The sequence below is a fragment of the Felis catus genome, chromosome B4, assembly GCF_018350175.1.
Source record: "Felis catus isolate Fca126 chromosome B4, F.catus_Fca126_mat1.0, whole genome shotgun sequence".
Taxonomy (NCBI): domain Eukaryota; kingdom Metazoa; phylum Chordata; class Mammalia; order Carnivora; family Felidae; genus Felis; species Felis catus.
Genome location: NC_058374.1, coordinates 96,677,806 through 96,702,211, shown reverse-complemented (window position 1 = coordinate 96,702,211; position 24,406 = coordinate 96,677,806). Strand labels below are relative to the sequence as shown.

Sequence of the window (24,406 nt, the reverse complement as noted above, 5' to 3'; positions counted from 1 at the left end):
AGATGTTTTCTTCCTCAAAAACACTTTCACAAAGTCTTGTAGAACTAAATGCAGATAGCTAACTGGGGCTGGGGATGAAGGGAGAGACATGAGAAAACTTTTGGTGGTGACAGAAATGATCTGTATCTTCATTGTTCACAGTTTCGCATCTGTCAAAACCCAATGAATTGTACACTTTCATTAAAAGGGTGCCCTTTATCACACACAAATCATGTTGATTAAAGTTGATTAAAAAATAAACTCTGTATGACAAGAGTTCTAATGTTAAAAAGAGAACAAAGAAATGAACTAAAAGTGGACTAACATTATCAAAAAGTAATATAAGATAAATCATGCAACCAAACCCTAAATTAAAACATGTTTCCTCTCAAACAAGTTAGGAAGGGAATAATATTAGCTTAGAGAAATTTTTTTCATGGTACTAGAATTCGATGAGGAAGGTATCACCAAGACTTTATAGATGATATTTCAGTTAACATAACAGCTTTAAAAAATATAGAAATAACATTTAATTGAACATTATATATACATATATATATCACCTCCAATTTTTAAAAAAATTAATGCACAACATTCAATGATTACTCAATGAAAGCATTTCTACAGTTACTGATATAACCTGGGCCTGTTACTTTCTGACAATATAATACACTGCAGGAACAGATAAGGATGGAAGAAAAATCATCTTCCCCAGGTCAGGTACTTTGTATATGTGATCTCGTTTCATCTAACATGTATAATAAAAGCTCGCTGGATGAAATGACATTACTTCTTTAAAGTGCTTAAATAACACAGCTAATATGTAGTAGAACCAGAACCAGTTCCACTCCAGAATCCACAACCTTTAAAATCCTCCCTCTATGCTGTACACATCCACTCATCTAAAGGAGTGGATCGTCAACATGTCCATTAAACGATTTCTCTGCTATCAATTGCCTAAAGAAATCATTGGCAAATGCTGGGTCACAGGCAATTTGTCCTCACATTCGCTCCTGTGTGCACAGAGTACTAATAGTCTATGGGATAGGAGAAATAAATGTGGTTTAGCCACCAAGAGTTGCCCTGCTTGGGGAGCCGACTTGTATTGTCTCTCAGTCCTCTCAAACGACATAAACCAGAAAAGAATCTTCAAGAAAGCAAAAAGTGTATGATCAGCCTTGATTCTATTGAAGCCTTTAGGAAGCTATTCGTTGAACCCAAGAGTTCCACACCATATAATAGGGAAGAGGCAGGCAAGACAAAAAGGGGTCTTCCCCGTAAAGTATTTGATTTTTAATAAAAACTACATTTTTCTAGATGCACATAACATGCATTAGCTACAAAATTCCGTTCTCAAAAGTTCCCTGAATTACCTTGTTGGGTGGAATTATTGAGTATTATCTATTTATAAAATGGAAAGATTTCAATTTTAGCTTTAGTTGAGCAGATCCAGAACTGTTCTCTCTGATGACAATGAGCAACGAACTCAGCTGATCCCTGTGTAACATAGAAACCATAGGTACCTTCTCAGCGTAAAACAAACTAAAAGTATTCATTGAATTCTCTCATTTTCTCACAACCCATATCCAATATATCATGAATCCTAGAAGCTCCACCTTTAAAATACAGCCTAAGTTCCACTACTTTTCTACACTCCACTACCTTACATACTGCAGTCACCATTTAGATGATCCCTCTGCTTCCACCCTTTACCCACCCCCCCCCACACACACACATACAGTATAGTCCCACACTGCAGCAGAGGGACTCTTAAAATAGAAGTCTGACATGTCATTCCTCTGCATGAAATTTTGCCAAGGCTTCCCATCACACTCAGACTGAAAACAAACGTCCCCAAGATCACCTATATTTCCTACATGCACATACACACACTCACACACACATCTGACCATCTTCCTCTTCACCCCAAAGCTCTTCTTGGAGCATCTGGGACACTCCAGACATCCCCCCACCTCAATGCATCAGCACTGTCTTTTCCCTCTACCTAGAATTCTCTTTCCCGAGGTATCCCCATGCTCACTCCTTCAGTGCAGTTAAGTCTTTACTCAAACACCCATTTTCACAGAGGTCTTTCCTAATCGTCCCCTTTTAAATTACACCACTTTCTTTCCTTGCTTTGTCTTTCTTTTTAGGGTATATCACCATCTCACATGTTATGTGTTCTATTTTCTTGTCAATCTCTCCCCCACTGAGATAGAATGTAAGCTCTGTGAAGCTTTGGTCCATTTTAGTCACTGTGCTGTTCCCCTCCCAGTGCCTAAAACAGTGCCAGAATATGTGAAAATTCAAGTTAATATTTGTTGAGTGAACATTATTGGATGGCTGAGTGAATGAAATCAAGACATCTATACAGACAAGAGGGTTATCTTCTTGTTTGCTACAGCTGAAATATGTACATCTACTTCCTCTAATGCTGTTGCCAAGTTGTTTAATGTAAATTTACAAAAAATGAGGGCACCTGGGTGGCTGAGTTGCTTAAGTGTCTGACTCTTGATTTCAGCTCAGGTCATGATCTCATGGTTCATGAGACTGAGCCCCGTGCCAGGCTCTGTGCTGACAGCACAGATCCCGCTTGTGATTCTCTCTCTCCCTCTCTCTCTGCCCCACCCCTGCTCACATGTGAGTGCTCTCTCTCTCTCTCTCTCAGAAATAAACATTTAAAATAAATGAGAAATTAGGGCAAAAGTCTGTTTTATGTGATTGAGTACCGGAATTGTATGTATCATAAAATGCTTCCTACCTTCCTTGATTTCACAGTGTTAGTATTATGTAGATTTTCCAAAAGCCTAGCATTTACTAGGCTGTGATTTACAGAAATAATATGCTTAGTCCATCATTACTTTCTTACATGGAATCAAAAGCTAATGAGGGAATTAATGAATACTGTCCTCTAGCATGTTTTTGGCAAATACTATAGACACGGGAAACATTCAGAAGAAATAGACATGAATAAATCCTACTTGTTTGTCCTGTAAAATGTTAGATCGTCATCTAATGTCAAGTTTTTTTAGAAGAAAACCAAAAGCATTTCAATCAGACACCCACCAATAGAACAAACTCTCATGAGGCAGGTGGATGGGAAAAGAGGAAGCCAGAAGAACCCACACTGCACAGAACCTGTCTTAGGACAGGAGTAGCATCTCTCACTAGGAGTAACCTTGGAAGATGGAGTTGTTCATATGACTGAGTTGTACATCCACATGGGCTAAAAAGTAATAATAGCCAAGGCAAAGAGAAGTATCACACGAAGACAGAAATCTAGGAGAGTCCTCTAAGATTTGGAGCATGAGGAGGGGTAGCATAACTATGTTTCAAGAGAAAGGAATTTTAGGCACAGAGTCAGTAGAATCAGTAAAATTATTGAAGAAAATGATCTACACTTGTCACATACTACCTATTCATTTAGGAAAACCTTGTATCTTCAGTAATAAAATCTCATCACTGCTGGAGAGTTTTGCCTGGATTGAGATTCCTCCTATATATTAAACCAGAAAGAAATTCCCTTTCTCTAGTCACAGACACATCCTGATACAACTATCCTTATCTAGTTAGAAGGTATCCTACTAAAAAAATTAGGACCTATGACTGAGGAGGCAAATGATTCTGCAGCTAATATCTTTCTGGGTGCTTGGTCACCTTTGGGTGATGAATTGGCTTGTCATCATGACAATTTATGCCTCTCTGATTTCATTTGCAAAAGTCAAACCATGGGCACCAACAATGTTCTAGCATCTTTCTCAGTAATTGTCCGTGATGACTGAGCCTGGAATCTTTCAATGAGATTTAGAACAGATAAATTATTAAAAATGATTTAACCTAGTTTGTGGGAAAATCTTTATTTTTTCTAATGAGAATGTCATGTTACCTTTAGAACTTTGTCACAATTGTTCTGTTGTCATTTTGGGAGCTCAGGCACTTTTGAATTAAAAAAAAAAGAAAAAACATTTGATGATATAATATTCATGAAACTATCTCCCAGAATTAAGGGCTTTTATTGTTTTTGAAGTTTTATTAGCATCTTTTATTGGTGGAATATTCTAGGGGAAAAAATCAATCTCAATCTCTCACTTTCTTTTTCTCTCTCTCAGAATATTCATCTAACCACAGGATGACAGACACATGATACAGTGAGACTGATTTCTGCTCATCTACAACCCTATGCAATTACTTATAGAGGAAATACCTCCTTAAAGAGACCAGCATGCTATGAATTACTTACTATTTAAAAGCTCAGTCTCATAGACTCAAAGAAATATATTCCCTATATTAACAATTTTGCTAGAATATCCCTGGTTCAGTTATGTGTATAATCTAGCTCAGTGAGAGTGGGAGTCAAAAGGAATTTAAGGAAAGACTGTAGAGGAGAAAAACCATTTCAGGGATGGACCTAGCTATGAGGAGCTCATTATCAACCTCTTGATTAGAAACACTGCTCAAAGACTTCTAATAAGCTGTTGTTTGTGTCATCCTGAGATGATAAATAAGCTTAACTAGGTATTTTTCTATTTAATTCATAAACTAGCTATCATGCAGAAAGAGGTACATATATTTATATAAATCCAAACCAAATTTTCTATGAATCATACTGCAACTCCAAAATTTTCTAATATTTATGTATAATCCCCTTGATTATTGAGCACTATATACTGTAAATGTTGCCAAACGTAGTAAGCAAAGTCAGGTTCTCTCTGCAGCCACCCCATCCTACGGTGATATTTCCCTTCCCCATTTAGAATAAAAACAACAAAGTAAACATTAAGTTTAAAATACACAGTAGAGGGGCACTTGGGTGGCTCAGTCAGTTAAGCGTCCAACTTCAGCTCAAGTCATGAACCCATGGTTCATGGGTTCATGGGTTCATGGGTTCATGGTTCACGTTAGGCTCTGTGCTCACAGCTCAGTCTGGAGCCTGCTTCAGATTCTGTGTCTCCTTCTCTCCCTGCCCCTCCCCTACTCATTCTCTCATTCTCTCATTCTCTCTCTCTCTCTCTCAAAAATAAACATTAAAAAATAATTTTAAAAATACACAGAAGTAAAATTCCAACAAAATCTGAAGGATTAAGGAATATTGACATTCCCATTACTAATAAGGGCCAATATGGTTTATATCCAAATCTGAAGAATCTGAAAACTATAATCAGTAGGTTCATTGGAGGCAATAGAGGTAGTGTATTAGACTATGTAATGGAAAATGTTTGTAGAACTAGACAGGACCTGTTTAAAATTTTAGCTCTAGCATCCACGAACTATGTAATGATGATCAAGTTTTTAAGCCCTTTGAGATCCCATTTCCTCACCTTAAAAATAGAGGAAATGATAGCAGCAAATCACACAGTTGCTTTTCACTGCTCCTGACACACGTTTGGTGTTCAATAGGGTCCAACGTTGTTACTGTATTTTAATGAAAATATTCTGTGGCAAGAACTGCTAGTTGTCTACCAATGTCCAATCTCTTTGTTTTTTTACTTTTAGAACCCCACATTTTCATTTCAACACATGGCTATATAGAATAGACTATATTTCCCAACATCCTTTGCACCTATGTGTAGCATGTAAGAACGCTACGGTCAATGAAAATATTTTTTAATGTTTTATGTGTGACAGAATAACAAAAGATAATCCACATAGAGAACAAAGGAAGAAAAACTTTACTCCATGATCCTCATTCAGGAATATACATCAGAGCATTTCAATATAGTCTCAGTGCTGAGACCCTATGTCTGAAGGTTTAGATTCAGTGACTCTAAAGTAGTGCCCAGAAATGTGAATCTGAAAAACAGTCACTGGGTGATTCAGATATGCGCCTATACTTTAAGAACCTCTGCTGTAGAACCTCCACAAAGTACCATACATCTAGAATATGAAAAGTAAATGAACATCAGTCAAATAATACATTGACAACTCTTCAAACTGAACAACATTCATGCTATTCTAAAACAGCCAAACGATACCTGACTATAGAACACAGTATAAAAAGTTCCTTCTCATTTATCCTTTCTACATGATGAGTTTATTTTCTTTAATTATGAAAACTTTTGTTTCTTAATCCTTCTGTTTCCCACCCAGAACTTCAAAGTCTCTAATGGCATATTCTAGATTTCTTCCCATTGTGTTTGTGTGCACATTTGCCTGCAGAAGTGGATATCAGTAAGTGAAATGAGTCTTGACGAACCCTCTGTCACCTCTTGACAATGTCCAGGTTGGCTGCACACTTCCAGATGGAGTCACGTCCATAACTTCTACATAGTGTCATCAACCACCAAGTCATTCTTCTAAAGCAGTGATTCTCAAACAGTGGTAATTTGCCAGGGTACATTTGACAATATCTGGAGACATTTTGGGTTGTCACAACCAGGGAGGCTACTGGCATCTAGCAGGTAGAGTCCAGGCTGCTAAATATCTCATGATGCACAGGACAGACCCTCACAACTAGGAGCTATCCAGTCCAAAATCAACAATGTCAAGGTTGAGAAATTGTTCCAAAGGGTGTTGAAGGAACCCCTTCCCCTATAGATCTGTGCTTAGAATACCCAAAATACATTCTCTAAGAAGCATCTCACACCTAACGAGAAAATAATCTTCATGAATATAGAAACCATGTTTGTTGCACACATCCGTGTCTTCCCTGTAGAGTTCAATCTTAACATCTGTGAGATAGGACAGTGGAACAGTGAGGAACACAGGCTGTGTAGTCAGATCACCTGAGCCTGGATCCACTGCTCAAGCATTTAATACTGTATTACAATGGACAAGTTATGCCATCTCACTGATCCACTTATCTCCTAATCTGTAGATTATAAAAAATGTTGTGATGGAAACTTCCTAATTGCATTGTTATAAAGATTAAATTAGATAATCCATGCAAAATTCTCAAATCAGTATCTGAAAAATAATATAGGATTAATAAAATAGTGAATGAATGATTTTTATGATGGTCCAACAGTGCAGAAAATCTCCTCTCTTCCATATTTTAACCTACATACCCTTTCCTCCACCCCTCCTTTAACCATAGCCTGATAACTAATAGGATATAACTTCACTTTTTATACGTAGACATAGATGATAGACATAGACACTTCTTCATTACTGGCTTAATTCTCCGTGTCTTCAAATAACTTTCTATCTCTGAGTTTTTCCTGAGAGCAATTCTTCCATAAACCTAAGAAGAGTCCGTCTTCCCACAAATGACAGAACCACAGAAAAACATCCTTCACACACATCTCACCTCCTCTAATAATGAAGTTCTAAGTCACTTGCATGATGCTGGTAAGCACAAGAAAAATAAATGTTACAAATTTTGCAACACTTTTCACAATGGCATTATGAGGGGGTGTTGAGATAAAATGACAACGCTTCTTGTCTTCCCCTATAAACAATCCTCCTTTGCAAACTATCTTTTTTTAAGGTGTGCCCACAAAGGTTCCCAATTTAACCTTCTGTGCTCTTTTTCTCATCACCCCATCCAGCCTTCTCACTGGTGGGACACCAACTTACTCTCATCTATATAGATGGCGATGCACCGAGTGCCCTTCTGTGCCGGCACTCTGATGCATACTTCGCTTCCATTATTTCTTTAAGCTTCTCAACAGCAGTAGAAAGCGTGTGTTGTTATTCCCATTCTACATAAGAAACTACAGTTCCAGTTAAGAACCCTGCCCTAGTAAATGGAGGAAATCCAAAATCCAACCCTGATAGCTAAATACCAATGCTATTTCCACTACCCTTCTTGCCCAGCCTTCACTTGACTCCCCTATGGTCTCCTAGAAAACACACATCATGTAGAAGAATCCTTTCACTCTCAGGTGATTCTTTTACACGGGACTATTTTACTCACTTGTTCTTCACGTGGCCTCTCCCTACGAGAAGGGAAGGTAAAAGGACTGCCTCGACCAGGAACATCTCTAATATTTCCACAGAGGCCCTTCTGATGGAATCTCTCATTTTGTAATGAATTACTGTGAGAAAAAAAAAGCACTCTCCCATTCAGACAAAGTGATCCTGTTTCAAATGATTATTTTTCCCCATCTGAAATGCTAAGACACACTTCTGCATTAATTCTAGGCATGTGTGGAGATAACCTAACTTTCAGCCTGGCTTGCCATTTAAAAGATTTACATTTCATCAGAGAGACATGTATAATAAATTCGCCATATTAAAAAAAAAAAAAAACTCCGTATTTCTTCATTTTCTTTCACTGGCACAAGAGGAATGTGCAGTGTTAAGTTGGAGGGGAAGAAAGAATGAAATGCTTCTCTCCGGCCAATCCTCAATCTGCATCCAGAACTCTACAGAAAAGAGTTAGAGAAGGTAAGAGGGTAAGGGAAAGAAAATAGAGAAAAACTACCAGAAATAAGGGCATGGGACTGATGCACCTTCCCTCAGTCAAACCACCTAAAACTCTGAGGTTCTTTGATTCACTTTTATTTATTCCTTTGTCACCCAAACCAAGACACTCATTAAGACTGTTGGTTTTTCCTCCGGAAACATCTCATATCATCCATGCTTCAAATATTTACTGAGCGACTGCTATGAGCACAGAATTGTGCTATATACCATGGAGAATACATACACACACACACACACACACACACACACACACACTATATATATATGCTATACATATCATTTCTCCAAGTTGCTCCAGAATGTGTGTCTATGTGTGTATGTGATTATATGTATAACATAGTATAAGAGTGTGGTTTTCACCGACAACAGTTCTCACAGATCTTGCAATCTAGTGAGAAAAGATGTGCAGAGAACAACAAAATGAATTCATTAGGACAATGATCCAAAGAGAATTACAATTGAAGGGCAATTACAGTTCAAAGAAGGGAAGGAATCTAGCTGGGCAACACTTCATGAAGGAAATAAAACCTAAAACTGCCTAGAAGAACAGTTAAACTCTTGTGCTAGAAGAATTCTTCCCTGTCATACCAGTATTCTTGAAAATTATAATTCAGGAATTGAAGCACAGCATTTCATAGAGTGATGTTTAAGAAAAGTTTCATTGTCATGTAAAAAAGAAATATGGACAGTCACTGTAGTTGCCTTTACCAGGTCTAAATCTTCATCACCCATGCTCAGTCATGGCCTTCTGGTAAGCTTTCAAAACTACAGGCTTTCCCACCCTCCAAAATTTTGGGCACCTTCAAAGATGAAGATTTCTTTTTTTTTTAATTAATTTATTTATTTTGAGAGAGACAGAGCATAAGTGGGGGAGGGTCAGAGAGAGGGAGACAGAAAGGGTCCCAAGCAGGCTCTGTGCTACCAGCGCAGAGACCAATGCAGGGCTTGAACTCAAGAAACTGTGAGACCATGACCTGAGTAGGAACCAAGAATTGGATGCTTAACTGACGGAGCCACCCAGGGGCCCCAAAGATGAATATTTCTTTCTTTCTTTCTTTCTTTCTTTCTTTCTTTCTTTCTTTCTTTCTTTCTTTCTTTCTTTCTTTCTTTCTTTCTTTATTTTTGGGACAGAGAGAGACAGAGCATGAACGGGGGAGGGGCAGAGAGAGAGGGAGACACAGAATCGGAAGCAGGCTCCAGGCTCCGAGCTGTCAGCCCAGAGCCTGACGCGGGGCTCGAACTCACGGACCACGAGATCATGACCTGGCTGAAGTCGGTCGCTTAACCGACTGCGCCACCCAGGCGCCCCGATGAATATTTCTTAAACTTCATTGTAATCATACCATTTCCCTACCTTTTAGGGGGTCCTTATTTCTTCCCATTTTCAATCTAAACTGGTCTTTCTGGCCCCACTCTACCTATTTAATTTCACATCCTGCAATGCCACTTTGCATCTTCCTTGGGATCCATCCTACTTGAAGACAAGTTTGGGAGCTCAACTGACTGGGTCTGAATGCTGGCTCTGCTACCATGAGCCACATAACCATGGGCAAGTTCAGCATTCCACCTCTTAGTGCCATACTTTCTTCATCTAGAAAATGGGAATAGTAATTAAATTAAATGATACTTACAACAGTGTCCAGCAGCTGGTCAGTACTCCATATGGGATATCTGTATTTATCTAATGTTTTTGCTTAAGGATATACTTTCCTCCTTCTTGATAATGTCATACATTTTTCCTTTGAAAAACTACCACTCTAGGGTGGTTCAATGGTTAAGTGTCTGACTCTTGGTTTCAGCTCAGGTCATGATCTCACAATTCATAGGTTCAAGCCGCACATTAGGCTGTGGGGTGACAGTGTAGGACCTACTTGGGATTCTTTCTCTGCCTCTCTCTCTCTCTGCCCCTCTCCTGCTTTCTCTCTCTCTCACACTCTCTCTCTCTCAAAATAAATAAATAAAAACAAAAAAAAATTTAAAGAAAAGAAAAACTACCACTCCCCAGATTCCATCTGCCCCTGATAGGTGTGTTGATAAAGGAACCCCAGTATTTACATCATCCCTGAAGGTGTGCACTCTAATCAGGAAAAAGAAATTGATCTCTTTCCTGAGAATTTGAGGACTATAGCTAAAACAATCCAATGAAAGTTCCCCCAAGAAGATTCTTAATTGGTATGCCATCTAGTTCCTCAAAGCTATCTTTCCCAAGACCTAATTATTTAATTCTTCATTTCTCTGAGCTGTCCAGAATCTTACCATTGATTTTCTCTTTTGCCTAAGTTTTCCTGAGTGACTTTCAGATATTTGCAACCAACTACCTAATATATTAATCTTCTCACTCTGAAGAAAACCCCATGGTCATTCCTTCTTTGAACACTCCCTTCATCTCACAAGGAAGGCTCTCTAATTTGCTTTCCATATACCCATATCCACCCATCCCTCAAGACCCAATACTTTTCAATAATTATCTATGCCCTCATTGATATCCTACTCTGTTTTTCTTCAACATCTACTCTGTTCTTCTTCTACATCTAACATGCCACTGAACTTGCCTTTCCTTTATAAAATACTGCCTTGTGCCATCCATTGTATGGTAGTGTACTTACCTCGCCTCATCATTTGGCTTCTAAACCTTTTATAAATAAAATCTATATCTTATGCCTCGGTTTATATGCAGTATTTAACATGATGCTAAGTCCAAAGAAGACATTGAGTATCTATTAGCTTACTAATTAAAGTTAATCCAAAAAATTTAGAATTTTTCCTCTCCTTGTCACTCAAAGCCCTACATCTAAAGTGAACTTATGAATTCAGCTCAGTCCATTCTCTTTGATCTCAATATGCCATAATTTTCCAAATATCAATAAATCATTATTGAACACAATTGCTCGATATAGATTTGCAAATGGATGAAAAAATGCTTTTCCATGATTTTAGGAAATATAGCAAGAAATAAATCATTTTCAGTACCATGTGAACAGTACATATGGGTAGTGATTGGTTTTAGGTATTTACCAGTTCCTCCCCAAATCAAACCTAATCAGAAAGCAGCATCTCATAGACTCAGTGAATTTCCTTTCTGCCATCTGGTCTGAAAAGGAAGTCAAGAAACATTAAGTAGGTGGCAGTGGCTAAGGACAGACAGTACAATTAGCACTTTTGATGTCGTCTTCTACTCTGAATATTCAGTTTTATCTATCAAACCGAATACAAAGACCTTACAGGCCTTCCTTTGATTCTTTAGCAAAGAATATTTCTCTTTATTTCTTGCAAGTTCCACCTCCAGAAATATTAGTACATCTTAACCAAATATCCCATTTAATCTTCCTGAAATTTGATTTTAAGTCCTATAAAGATCACTTGGATCTGAGTAACATCAACTTTCAGAATATGATTTTGTTTCATCATTTGTTTTGGACCATCGCTACCCGGAGATTCTTCTCTAGACTACAGCATATTTTGTGTCTGAAACTAGATGCAGAAGTTTGGCTATTTTTTCATGTCAGACACAATCTAAGTGATGGTACCTGTTTGCCCTATGTCCAATTACTGCCTGCTCCCTGATCCTTAGGAAAGTTGATCTAAACTGGCATGGCAACCTTGATCAAACAGGAAAACAGACCTTGGTCAGGTTAATAATGGAAAAAAGGAACTGAGAGTCTTTTAGTAATGATGATAAGACATTTTATATTATCCCCATGCTTTTACGGAAAGCTCCTGATATGATCTGAAGCCCTCCCAAGCTCAAATCCTTTAATGGCTTCCTCTGCTTAAAAGATAAAATCAAAACTCCTTAACATGACATACAAATCCCTTCACGATCTGGACCCTGCATAAATCTCCAAACTCATCTCTTACCACTTCCCTCCTCAATATTACACAATATTCTGCCTACCTCTCTCAGATGATAAAGGCTGGGCCAAAACAGTCCTTTAAAGTAAAAGTCCTAAAGAACTAGAAGGAAAAAGAAGAGGGAAGATAAAAATAATGATAATAACGGTAATTAATCTGAAGTTAGAAGGTAAGTAGACAGCAAAGAAAAGAAAAACTCTTATATTATTAGATTATATGGTATTACTTGAATACATGGAGACCATATCTAAGAGATAACGGAATTGGTGGCCTCTGCCGTGAAAATCCCAGCAGGAAGACTGGGGCAAGGAAGATCACGGCCAAACCACCGCCCTCCTCTCTACCAAAGACAGAAGTGGACCTCGCTATGTACCATGCAGTCCATCACACACATTATCAAGAATAAACATACTACAACCATGGATACTCTACACTGACTATTGTTTTGTATGTTTGGTTTTTACTTCAAGCTCTTCCTTTAGCTTCTATTACCCTCTTCACTATGTAGACTCTTAAACCTCAGGACAGTTGATAAATTGTGGATTGAATATCAAAACCCATTATCATCCATCATTGAATTTACCATCAGCCCAGGCCAGCCACCAGGGGATGGATATTTGCTGAGGCACACTCCACTACACCAACATCTCAATGGAAACTTTGGGGCAAGAGAGTTCTATAAGCTCCTCCATTAACTAAATTCTGCCTACTCAGTTCACTCCCTCTTCTGTTAACATGTCCCTTCAGTCTACCATTCCACCCTCTATGTAAGTAATTCTTCTTATCAACAGCTCTTTTCCTTTACACAAACCCCAGACACCCACCACTTCTGCCCACATTCTTATCCTTATTTAGATCTGTTCTCATCAGAGCCTCAGAGCCTCAGAGCTAGAGAGAGACATGAGTACCTTCCTAGCTCCTCCACACACATATTTACACACTATTCCTCCACTTCCTTAAAAAAAAAATTCTCTTCTTTTGGAGTTCATGGCTTTCACTAATCCTTGTCCACACCTAGGCATCCAGGTGTTACACTTTGAGAGTCTGAAACCCGGCATACAGTTTTCTTGCCTACATTCTCCAGCATTACCCACTCAGTGTTCCTGATATTTGTTCCAACATGGCCTCACTGTTACCTAATCCCTGTTCCCTCAAGTGACTGTATCTTCAAATCCTCTTCATCCATCCAACTTTGCAATAGCAGGCTTAAAACCCCTCCAATTCATCCTGAAATCTGAAACACTTCTTTCTATCACTGATCATCTTTCTGTCTTACCCACTTTATCATTCCAGTCCTACTTTTCATTCTCACGGTGATCTCTATTTTTTCAACTGTCCCAGTCCATTTTCCATGAATATCACTCCCATTGTGGGTTCTCTTGCCTTTCTGTATCTCTGAACACCATGGCCTGTGATCTCAACAATGCTTTTATTATCAATACCTTATTGTTACCCTCCTGACTGCTGGCTATGTGTGCCTCATCAGTCTCCCAGGCTGAATCTCCTCACATCTGCTTTCTCTATTCCTGTTCCTGGGTTTTTAAACTTGCAGAAAGGTACAAAACAGTATTGGCTATTTCCTCTGCAAAGACAAGCCATTCAACATCAAGTAGCCATTGGCGACTGTATGGAAACATTTTTGTTCTCTTCCTCTAGATTCAGCAATCCTGTACCCAAAAATTAACTGCAGTAGGCTCTGCATAGATGTATTGTGTTATCCATTCCTTAACTAGCACTATTAAAAACAGTCTGCAATCACTGCATGCATTTCTTTATTCTACAGAACTTACCAGCTCTGTTCCTACCACACTAATGAAATTTAAGAGGCTCATCAATTAAATTATTTTTCTTTTTAGGTTCTCAAACTCCTTGGCTTTAATAAACTCCTGACCTAGCCACATAGCTTGCTGACAAGACTGAAGACCTAACTGGAATGACCCAAACTTGGCTCAAACATATCTCTCATGCAGCAGAGGTGAGCTGGGTGCTATAATCCCAAGACAGGCACCCATAAGGCAGCCAGCCTACATCCACCCAGCTGGCAAGCCCAGCTATCATCAGACACTCAACAGCAATCAGAGACTTTGCTTTCCTGATAGAGGACAGAGACAATCCCTGGTCTTTCAGTGTATAAAAGCCACCTCATTTCTCCTCCCCTGCACTAGATTCCCCAGAGCCTAGACTGCACTGGATTCAGTTCCCTGCTTGGCAGTAAATCTTTGCCCTCAGTACCCAACTCTCTTTATCAACACTTTTCACCTACATATTTCTACAGAGTTCCTAAAAACTAATGATATCTGTATTGTAAACTTTGCTATTTATATTTCAATTTTAGTAAAAATTACTTTTCACAAATTTTCATGTCTTACATATTAACCAGAAGATTTTGGAAAAACCTGACATTTTGACTTCTCTGAAGGGAGTTTACTCGTTTAGATGTTCAATGGACTTTCACTGAGTACCTATCATTTTCTACATACAATAGGAAGTGCTGAATCTTACAAAGATGAGTAAGATATGGCACCAGCCTTCAAAAAGTTCACAGTCTAGGGGCACCTGGGTGGCTCAGTCATTTAAGTGCCTGACTCTTGATTTCAGCTCAGGTCATGATCTCATGGTTCGTGAGTTTGAGCCCCACCTTGGGCTCTGTGCTGGCAGCGTGGGAGCCTGCTTGTTCTCTTTCTCTCTCTCTCAAAATAAATAAATAAACATTAAAAAAGGTTCACAGTCTAGAGGAGCAAAGAGGCTGGCAAAAAAAATGACTATGAACAATGAGATAATGACTATAAGACATGAGTTTACAAAATATTCCAGGAGTAGAGAAGGGAAGATGACTATCTCTTGTTGGGGTCATCAGGAAGCCTCTATATATATCCCTAAATTTACTGTAATCCAACTCTTTTGTTGTTACTATTTCTTTTTCTTTCTCTATGGACACTTATTACATAATATTAATAATGCAATCTAAACAGAATGTTTAATGACAAAATGACTCCTACTATTTATATGAATTTTTTTAACTGGAATATATGCTTACAGCATATTAACCTACACTTGCACTTTTCTTGTTAAAATGAGACCTAAGTTTTACTTTCTTCTTCTCTTTTTTTATTTACATAGTCTTCACAACCAGCATGGAACCCAATGTGGGGCTTGAACTCATGATCCTGGGATCAAGAGTTGGATGCTTAACCAACTAAGTCACTGAGGTGCCCCAAGCTTTATTTTTCAGTAGGAAACGACACAGAATGATTCCATGTTTTAAGTGTGTATATACAATATAATCCCTAGAATTCTAGAATCAGAAACATCCATATGTATGTATGTGTATACTTTCCTGGGTGTGGATATTTATAATATACATCACTACTGTAAATTTTGTGTATCCTTCCTGCTGTAGTCAGTCCACACAATAATACTAAAAAATATGTTTGTGGCACTTGTAGATCTTTCCCAGCATCTGTTCTCTACAAACTCTTTTTTGCAAGATGCCCTCCCATTCATGAGGTGAAGCAGAAGATGCCATGTTCCTATGATATGACTCCACATGTCCACTCTCTAGACACAGTTATCACATATGATCACATGACTCAAACAGGGCCAATTAATAACAGTCCCTATGAGTTTGGGAATTTGTAAAGTTCACTTTCCCTCTTGGGTCCTCCATAGCAATATGCAAAACTTGGGAACTTTTGGCTGCAATATTACACCACAGTAATCAAAGAACAGAATAAGTCTGTCCACAGAGAGTAAAGCAAAGCAGAAGAAGCACTGATGAGGACCTGCCATAGGATTCCCAAGATTCCCACAGTGCTCCAAGTCCCAGGTGTATTCCCTGGGATGCCTTGAGATATCCCAATACCCTTCTAATACATGTTACTTTTTTCTTAAGCTCAAATTGAGTTTTTATAACTTGATAATTAAAGAATGCTGACAAATAAAAATTTATATATCCAGTTATAATATGATGAACACATCATTTGGGCAGTGTAAATTGTGCATCTAAGAGACTGGCCAACAAAAATGAAAACTCTCGTTAGTTGTCATAGCCAATTCAGAATACATTGAGAATCTGGAGGACAAAAACTATGGAGTTTTTATTACCTTAAACCTTAAAGTCATTCTTGAGTCTTTGCTCTCCTGGTTCCCCAGTGTTTTCTTTTTCCTATCTTTTGTCCCTCACCAAATCCTATCAATTCTTCCTTCAAACTGCCTTTCATATCTACACTATCCTATCCATTTATAACTACTCTAGCCCAGAGTTTCTTAGGGAAATGGGCCCCCAACCCCAGTCTCTTTGTGTCCACATATTTTGCATGTTTTCCTCAGGCAGATTATAAAAATTATACATGTCATGACTCCAGCTTTTAAATTTTCAGTAGCTCTTTAAAAAAATTATTTGTTTTGAGAGAGACATGAGCAGAGGGAGGAGGTTCAGAGAAAGAAGGGGACAAAGGATCCAAAGCAGGCTCTGCACTGATGGCAGAGAGACCGATGTGGGGCTCAAACTCACGAACTGCAAATCATGACCTGAGCCAGTCAGATGCTCAACCGACTAAGCCACCTAGGCGCCCCTTAAATTTTCAGCAGCTCTTATTGTTAACTGAACAAATCTTAAAACTTAGCCAGGCATCAAGCTCTTTCACAGTCTAGTTTCCATCTACCTCTCAAATTTATATATCCCTACTCCCTTCTAGGACTTCTGAATATATCATCAATTTAATTGTCATCATCAGAGTAAAATGTGTCAGGCACTGTGCTTATGATTTTATAAACATAATCTTCTGAAATACATATAACAACTGTGATGGTTTCAAATTAGCCTGCAAATTCTCTGGCACTACTCCCATTGAAAGATGGAGTCTATATTCTCCTTGCTAGAATCTGAGCCAACTTAAGTTTGTCACTAAGTCAGTGCACTAAAAGTAACACTGTTTAACTTCTTAGGCTGGGTAAGATAGCTTCCGCCTTGTTAAAAGGAAGAGGAAAAAAAAAGATGGTGACTAATACAATCTATGTAACCACTTACAATGAGGTGAACAGGCAGTGCAAATCTCTTGGTACATTCACCTTTGGAGGCCTGAATCACCAGTAACAAGTTTGACAACATTAGGCCACCATGCTGCTAGGTGGCTCAGATCACATGGAGAGACCACTCACAGATGCTCCAGAGGAGAGCCCCCACTGAGGGCCCAGAAACAGTGAACATCAAGTAAATAGACACTCAGTAAAGATGCCCCCCGATGATTCTGGCCCACGGCTGCCAAGTCACTCCTGCCATCAAGCCCTTCCAGCTGAGACCCTGCAGAGCAGAGAGGAGTCCTTTACTGCTCTGTACTGTCCATACTTAAGACCCCAAGAATCCATGGCCATAAGAACTGGTTATTTTTTCATTGCTAAGTTTCAAAGTGATTTCTAATTTAGCTATATCAGTTGGGACCAATTTTAGTACCTGAAAGTAGGGCACTGCCATGGCAAAAGACTTAAAACATGTGGCACTGGCTGTGGGACTGGGCTGGGAATAAAAGTGAAAGATCCTTGAGAGTATCCTGCCACAGAAGCTTTATGACTTTTAAGGAAGGTGTTGGTGACAGCTTGAAGGATGTTAAGGCAAATGGTATTGGAAGCTAAAGGAAAGGGGGCCTCTGTTATGCAGTAGAAGAAACTCTGGCAACACTGCTACCTGTGATGCTACAGAAAATAAGAAATGTAACTATTGAACTATATTTTCTAGCTAAGAAGACTTTCAACCAAAAAGTGCCACCAGCTTCTTCTCCCTGGCCATAAAAAATCCAAACCTGGAGAACAAACTGTCTAGTTTCCAAGTAAAATGTGGAATAGGAAAGAGCTAGGACTTACTGAGCTTGAAATTAGAACTCTTTCTCCTTCTCGGCTTCTCCAGATGGTGAAAGATTCTCAAAGTAAGAAATGGACTCTGGGGCGGGGCGGGGCTGGGGGGGGTGACGGAAATACAGGTCACTTTTAGCAAAATGTGATCTAAAGATGAAGCCAAGGATGCAACTTCAGGAACTGTTAAGATGTCAGATACTTTTAAAGTGATGCTCCTCAGACCTCTTCAAAAAGACAAAAGACTTAAACTTTTTTTTAAGTTTATTTATTTATTTTGAGAATGAGAGAGAGCACACACGCACACATGTGCACACAGACACACACACGCACTCAGCTCAGTGTGGAGCCTGACGCAGGGCTCCAGTCCATGACCATGAGATCATGACCTGAGTCGAAATCAAGAGTTGATCACTCAACCGACTGAGACACCCAGCTGCTCCAAAACAAATGTTTTCTAAGGACCTTAAGTGTGTTACTTATAAACCTCTGTTCAGTAATAGAGCATCCAAGAATGTTATGAGAATTATTATGCAAAGCCTCACAGTAAACAAAGGCTCATATTAAAGAGACCTGTGGTATAGTTTTGTCTAACGGAATAGATATAACTTGATACACAATAAGTCAAGTTTTAAAAAAATAATTAAACCTTTTTTGACTTTTTGACTTTCTTTTGACAAAAGAAAAATAGGCCTTTGGACCCCCAGCTTTTTACTGATAGGAAGCAAGCTGAGAAAGCTATTCAATTTCGAACACAGACTAATTTTTCATTTAAAAAGAAAAGATGCCTTAAAAAGCAAAACTGAGAGTCCAAATGATGGGCCAACTTCCCAGAAGGACAATTCAGCATTGAGTCATAATTTTAAAATTGCCAACATGTTCCCAATTGGATTTCAGAACTGCTATGGACCAGCAACTGCTATGTCCTCCCATTTTCTCCATTCTTGAATGGAAAGGTCTATTGAAATAATAATATTCCCATCTTACCATTGTCTGTTGGGGGAGAGAAGATAGATAACATGCCTCTTTAGTAAACAGATCTTCAGAGCAAGAGAAACCATGCACAAGAAACCAAACCCCAATAGTCTCATCTACACCTAGACCTAAATTAGCTGTTGAGATCCTGGACCTCAGACTTTAGACTAATAATGTAATGCAATGAGTGATTGTATTTTGTACGTGGGATGAATATAAATAATTTGCGGTCAGAGAGAAGACTTCACTGATTTTAAACTATGTCTACAAATGCTCTGACATTCCCTATCAAGAAGTGGGATATATGCCCTCTTCTAGCAAATCAGAACCATCCTTAGTGACTTATCTGTAACCATTAGAATGCAGCAGAAGTTCTGATGTTCATGACCATAATAACCATACACTATTTCCCATAGATATCCTGTACATATCCCTACCTCTTTGTCTTTTCTTAGTTAACATTTCCTACCAAGGATTATATGCACACATCATCTGCTTCTCTAAGACCAAACCTTTATTCAGAGTCATATTAAATCCTATCTCTTCTATGAAGCACATCATTAAACTCCAACCTTAGCAATTTCTACCTCTTCTAAATGGTCTTGAACTTATTTTCTGCAACTTTCCTTTCACAGTTAGTGAATGCCAGTAACACCAGTTCACAATTAGTTGATTTATTGCTTTTCTGACACATATTCCTTGGCTAGTCTCTTGAATTATGCCCCTAGACAAGGGTTGAAACTCCAAATGCCTACAGAATGAAAGCAGGTAATCTATGATAGTGAAATTGACACAATGCAAAAGAACAAAAGTGGTCTGGATTAGGTTACACTGGAAAGCAAATGTGCCATGTAAATGAGTCAGCCACCATCCAGGTACAGCACATTGATTTTCTTCAAAACAAATATTACTACCTGACACACATTTATTTGTTTTTTGTCACTCTCTCCATATTAGGATGCAAGTTCCCTGAGAGTAGGAACTTTGTTGCTTTGTTTGCTGCTATATCACCAAAGCCTAGAACAGAGTCTAGACTACCTGACAATCAGTAAATATTTGCTGAAGGAATAAATGAGTGAACCATTATTGCCAAGTGGGAAGTGAGCCCAATGTCACAAGATCTTGCCATTGTTCAAGAGAAGCCAGAAGCAATTTTATGTGCAATCTCTCTACTTCTAAATTTCAACAATTAATTACAGAAATCCTAAGCCATTTTGGAGATGGGTAAACAAAGTACGTCCACCAGCTTGAATTCCATCTGAAAGATGCACATGTGACTATTGTACTAGAAGGATCTTAAGAGTCTTTTACCCTTCTAATTACTTAGGATAGTGCCTTGCAAAATGCAGACAACTTGAGAAGCAAATGATGATGCTTCAAAGATCACACTTCAGGCACTGTTGCGATTCAGCTGTAAATTATTAAGATGCTACTCAAGTTACTCTTTCATATCTCAGAGAAAACTGCATCAGCTTCTGATCCAAAATGACCACGTGGACTTCACATGACTATTCCACAGTCAAGATCTTAAGGCTAAACTTCACTCCTTCCAGCTGTTAAGAGTTCAGAAATGTGATTACTATGTGCTTATTTTCCTTCATGCAGTGAAGATAAAATAAACTGGATATCCAAGGGGTGACAGGAAAAAAAGAAGCAGGTTTTAAACTGTATTTCCACAGTTGATAAATAAGGGTTCCCAGGGGCAATTTTGTTTCCCTTTTTATTATCCTTAGTATTTTTAGATTATACAATCTAAAATTTTATTTCAGTTGACCTTTTCATGCTCTCTGGTAGCATGTTTTATCTTTTCTACATAAAAATTATTAAGTAGGAATTTTAAAATGTTTACTAATTACTTGGATTCTTAACTCTAATAAAAGTCACATCTAAATAATTAGAGTGTGTCTGGTTTTAAATATGGGTCACTTAGCAACAAGCTTAATTGTGTAGGGCTGAGAATACTTTTAAGATGCTTTGAAGAAAACATACTGGAAAAAAAACAGTTCCAGTATGCCCTGTGCTGCAAGCTGATGCACAGCAAGCCAATCATCAACTTTTGAAGACGTCAAAGTAAACGAGATGTCTTGGTGTTCCTTTTCTGTGTGTGGTCCAACATGAACAGCCTTAAAGGAGTCATCAACAAACATCAGAGGAACTCAACATAACAAATGAGTATAAAGCCAAAAGAGTAAAATGTCTTCTGGCCCTCCAGAGCCAGCATTTAGGACCTAATTTTAATGATTATGTAGATTAATTCACTATACGCAGCTCTTCAATAATGGCATTAATTTTTTATGCAGGCTGATTTTATTTTTTAAATAGGTTCCACAGTGATGTATATTTAAAATAACCCTGAGAAAAATTTATTTATATAAACCCATTTTTCAAAGTTTAGGTTGTTATAGACCTATGAACTTCTTACAGAATAAGAGTATAGATTTCTATTCACCTCTTTTGTTACACTTAAGCAACACTGAATACAATGGCCAGTGGATGGGGAGAATCATTGCTTGGATTCTTTCACAGACATACAGCTGAAATGATGAAACAGAGTTCCTAAGGCACAAGAGGGAAAGCCCAAAATTTGGGATCAGACCAACAAAAGTTTGTCTTACAGCTCTACCACTTGTTTAATTTTTGACTCTGGGTAAGCTACTTAATCTCTTTAAACCCCAATTTACTTTATTCATCCAGAAAAAGAGAATCATAATACCTTGCTTTAGGGGTGACATAAAAATTAAAACAGATGCATATTTATTGTGTAAGCCATTGAAATGAGGAGGAAGTTGTTAATTCAGCATGGCCTGACCTGGCCTGACTAGTGCAACACAATAGTATGCAAAAAATGCTTAGAACACCATGCTGTCACAAATGATAGTTATCACTCAGAGTCCAATTGATTCCTTTTATAAATTAAATGCAGAGCATGAATTTTCTAGGTTTCCTATATATCATGCTCCCCTAAGTACGTATTTCTATACACTTGGGTGTTACAGGCTAAGAGAAGCTTTATACCCTACAGAAATTCTAGCACATTGACAGAAGAATTCATGTACAAAATATTCACTGAGCATTGTTGCTAATATTTGAAAACCAGAAACATTAAAATGTTTGTCTACAGGAGGATGACAAATTTTGATATCTTCATTCAAACAATCTATTCAGAAAAACCACAAAAACATAACTTTAGGTAAAAACTAAAATGAAATAAAAATAAGTTGCAGAACTATGTATAATATAAATCACTTATATGAAAGTGTAAAGCATTGCATCCATATATAGAGAAGTATATATACATACTTGATAATCGTATGGTAACATGCACAGAAATGGCAAACATCAAACTCAGGACAGGAGATATCTCTAAGGGAGGAGGCAAGGCAATGAGATCAGGCAGGTGTACACAGAGGACTTCAACTCTATCCAAAGTGTTTTACTTTCTCAAAAACTAAATAAGGCTAGAGCAAAGATGGTAAAATGTTCAGATTCTCTAGAGCCAGCAAGTAGGCATGTGGAGTTTATTATATTATTCTTTCCATTTTCTGGATATCTGAAATATTTCACAATAAAAGGCAGCAGGATTCCCAGTCATATAAGTAAAGACAAGCAACTTCCCCAAAACAAACAACAGATGTTTCAGAAATACTCAGAAGATGAAGAGGGACAGGGATGGTGGAGGTGGGAGAGGTGGTAAACGGGATAAAAAGGGCTGGGTATGGAAGAGACAGTCCTCTCTGACTCTTTGAAAGCAGGAAGATAATTTACCCCTAACGGTTAACAAAAGAATTCAGCTACATAAGATTTAAAGAGGATAAAAATGATTAACTGTTAATCCAGAAATCAGATTACTATACAGTGTATACAGCATCTAAAAACATATTTAAGTTTAAAATACTTACTGCAACCCCACTCTTGGTGGTAGTTTCTTTGTATGTGAAGTTGCAAATTGCCCAGGCTAAATAATATGTAGACATGAGAGGGGTCTGTGAAAAGTGATCCGTAACCCATCCATCTTCCTCAAACACGGAAGTTTCCACTGGCATATTGGATAAAGATAAATAGGTTGCTTGATGCTTGATGCTAATTTTGAAAGTAGCCTTGTATATTGGCTCATCAAAACAAGGAAATGCCTTTCTGGCATGTGTAGGCGAAAACTGAGTAACACCAAGGAACCTGGAAAAAAGAAAATGACATTCTCAATTACATTTATGGCTTGAGTCAAGTTATGCCCATTTTACATGCTTCTGCTGATAAAATAATATATTTTTGCCAAATCACAAGTTCTGAACTGAACTGAAGTTCATGAATAGCATGAAAGTACAATTCATGTATATTTCCCCAACAATAAAATTCCTTCAGGGAAGTTTTTGTCTCAGTTGAGATACATTCTCCAAACCCAGACCAGTGCTTACTAGACAAAATATGACACTTTACAGAAAAACAACTCGTTGCCATCACATTGAAAAATACTTGGAAATAATGGTTCTCCTTTTTAGTATGCCCCCCATTTTCTCTTCTAAAGCTGTATAAGTAAAGACAGTAAAACCAAAATCTGATGTTGTCATCAGATACATGTAGAACAGACCATCAGTGGGAAACATCTGTGCCCTCAAACTTCAGCAAGACACGATCTGATTTTGTAAGAACTTTGAAACCTGACAAAAGTTGGTTGAAATTCTGGCCTCACAACATTCTCAGCTGTATCATCCTGGATGATTACCAAATTTCCCTAAGGTATAGGTGTTCATCGCTCGAAAGGAAATAATCAAACATAACTTTTAAAAAATATTGTAAAGTGTGCAATACTTTTTACAGGAGAAGCGTGTAAAGCATCTATCACTGTAAAAGATGAAGAGCAACCATCAGATAGCTAATAAATGGCAGCCAGCCAATAAGTGATATTGATTCACAATATCTTTAACTTTACTTGAGCCTTCTGACACGTGTTTATATTGAATGACCCAGAGAATATTCGTTTTTACTACCCATATATTTATTACATAAATTATAACTTTGATATTATTATGTTAATATAATACAAATTAATATAATAAATATAAACATGTCAATGTGTGCTCATGTGTATATATCTATATAAATTTATATAAATCTTTAAGTTTTCAGATCAAGCTGCAAAGTTGCATCTCATTAAAACTCTAGCTAGAAGCATCCTCTACATTCTTTCAGTTATAGTTACAAACTAAGAACCTTAAGGAAACGTTTTTTTTTTTTTTAAAAAAAAAAGGAGACCATTATTTATGAAAACATTCATGACACGAGTCAATTAAACTTTTCTGAGAATACTAGTTATAAAACTCAATATAAGGCAATTAAATATCAGACTTCATAAAACGTTACTAAGTGGAAAATGGAAAAAAGAGTCTCT

General features: G+C 37.8%; 1 protein-coding gene across 1 annotated transcript in view; it reads right to left on the bottom strand.

Moving 5' to 3' along the window:
• TRHDE (thyrotropin releasing hormone degrading enzyme) overlaps positions 1-24,406 on the bottom strand; it is a 387,195-nt gene that overhangs the window by 349,354 nt on the left and 13,435 nt on the right. The window contains exon 2 of the mRNA XM_011284128.4: positions 22,920-23,193. Coding sequence (XP_011282430.3) covers positions 22,920-23,193 — 274 coding nt within the window. The remainder of the gene's footprint in view (positions 1-22,919; positions 23,194-24,406) is intronic.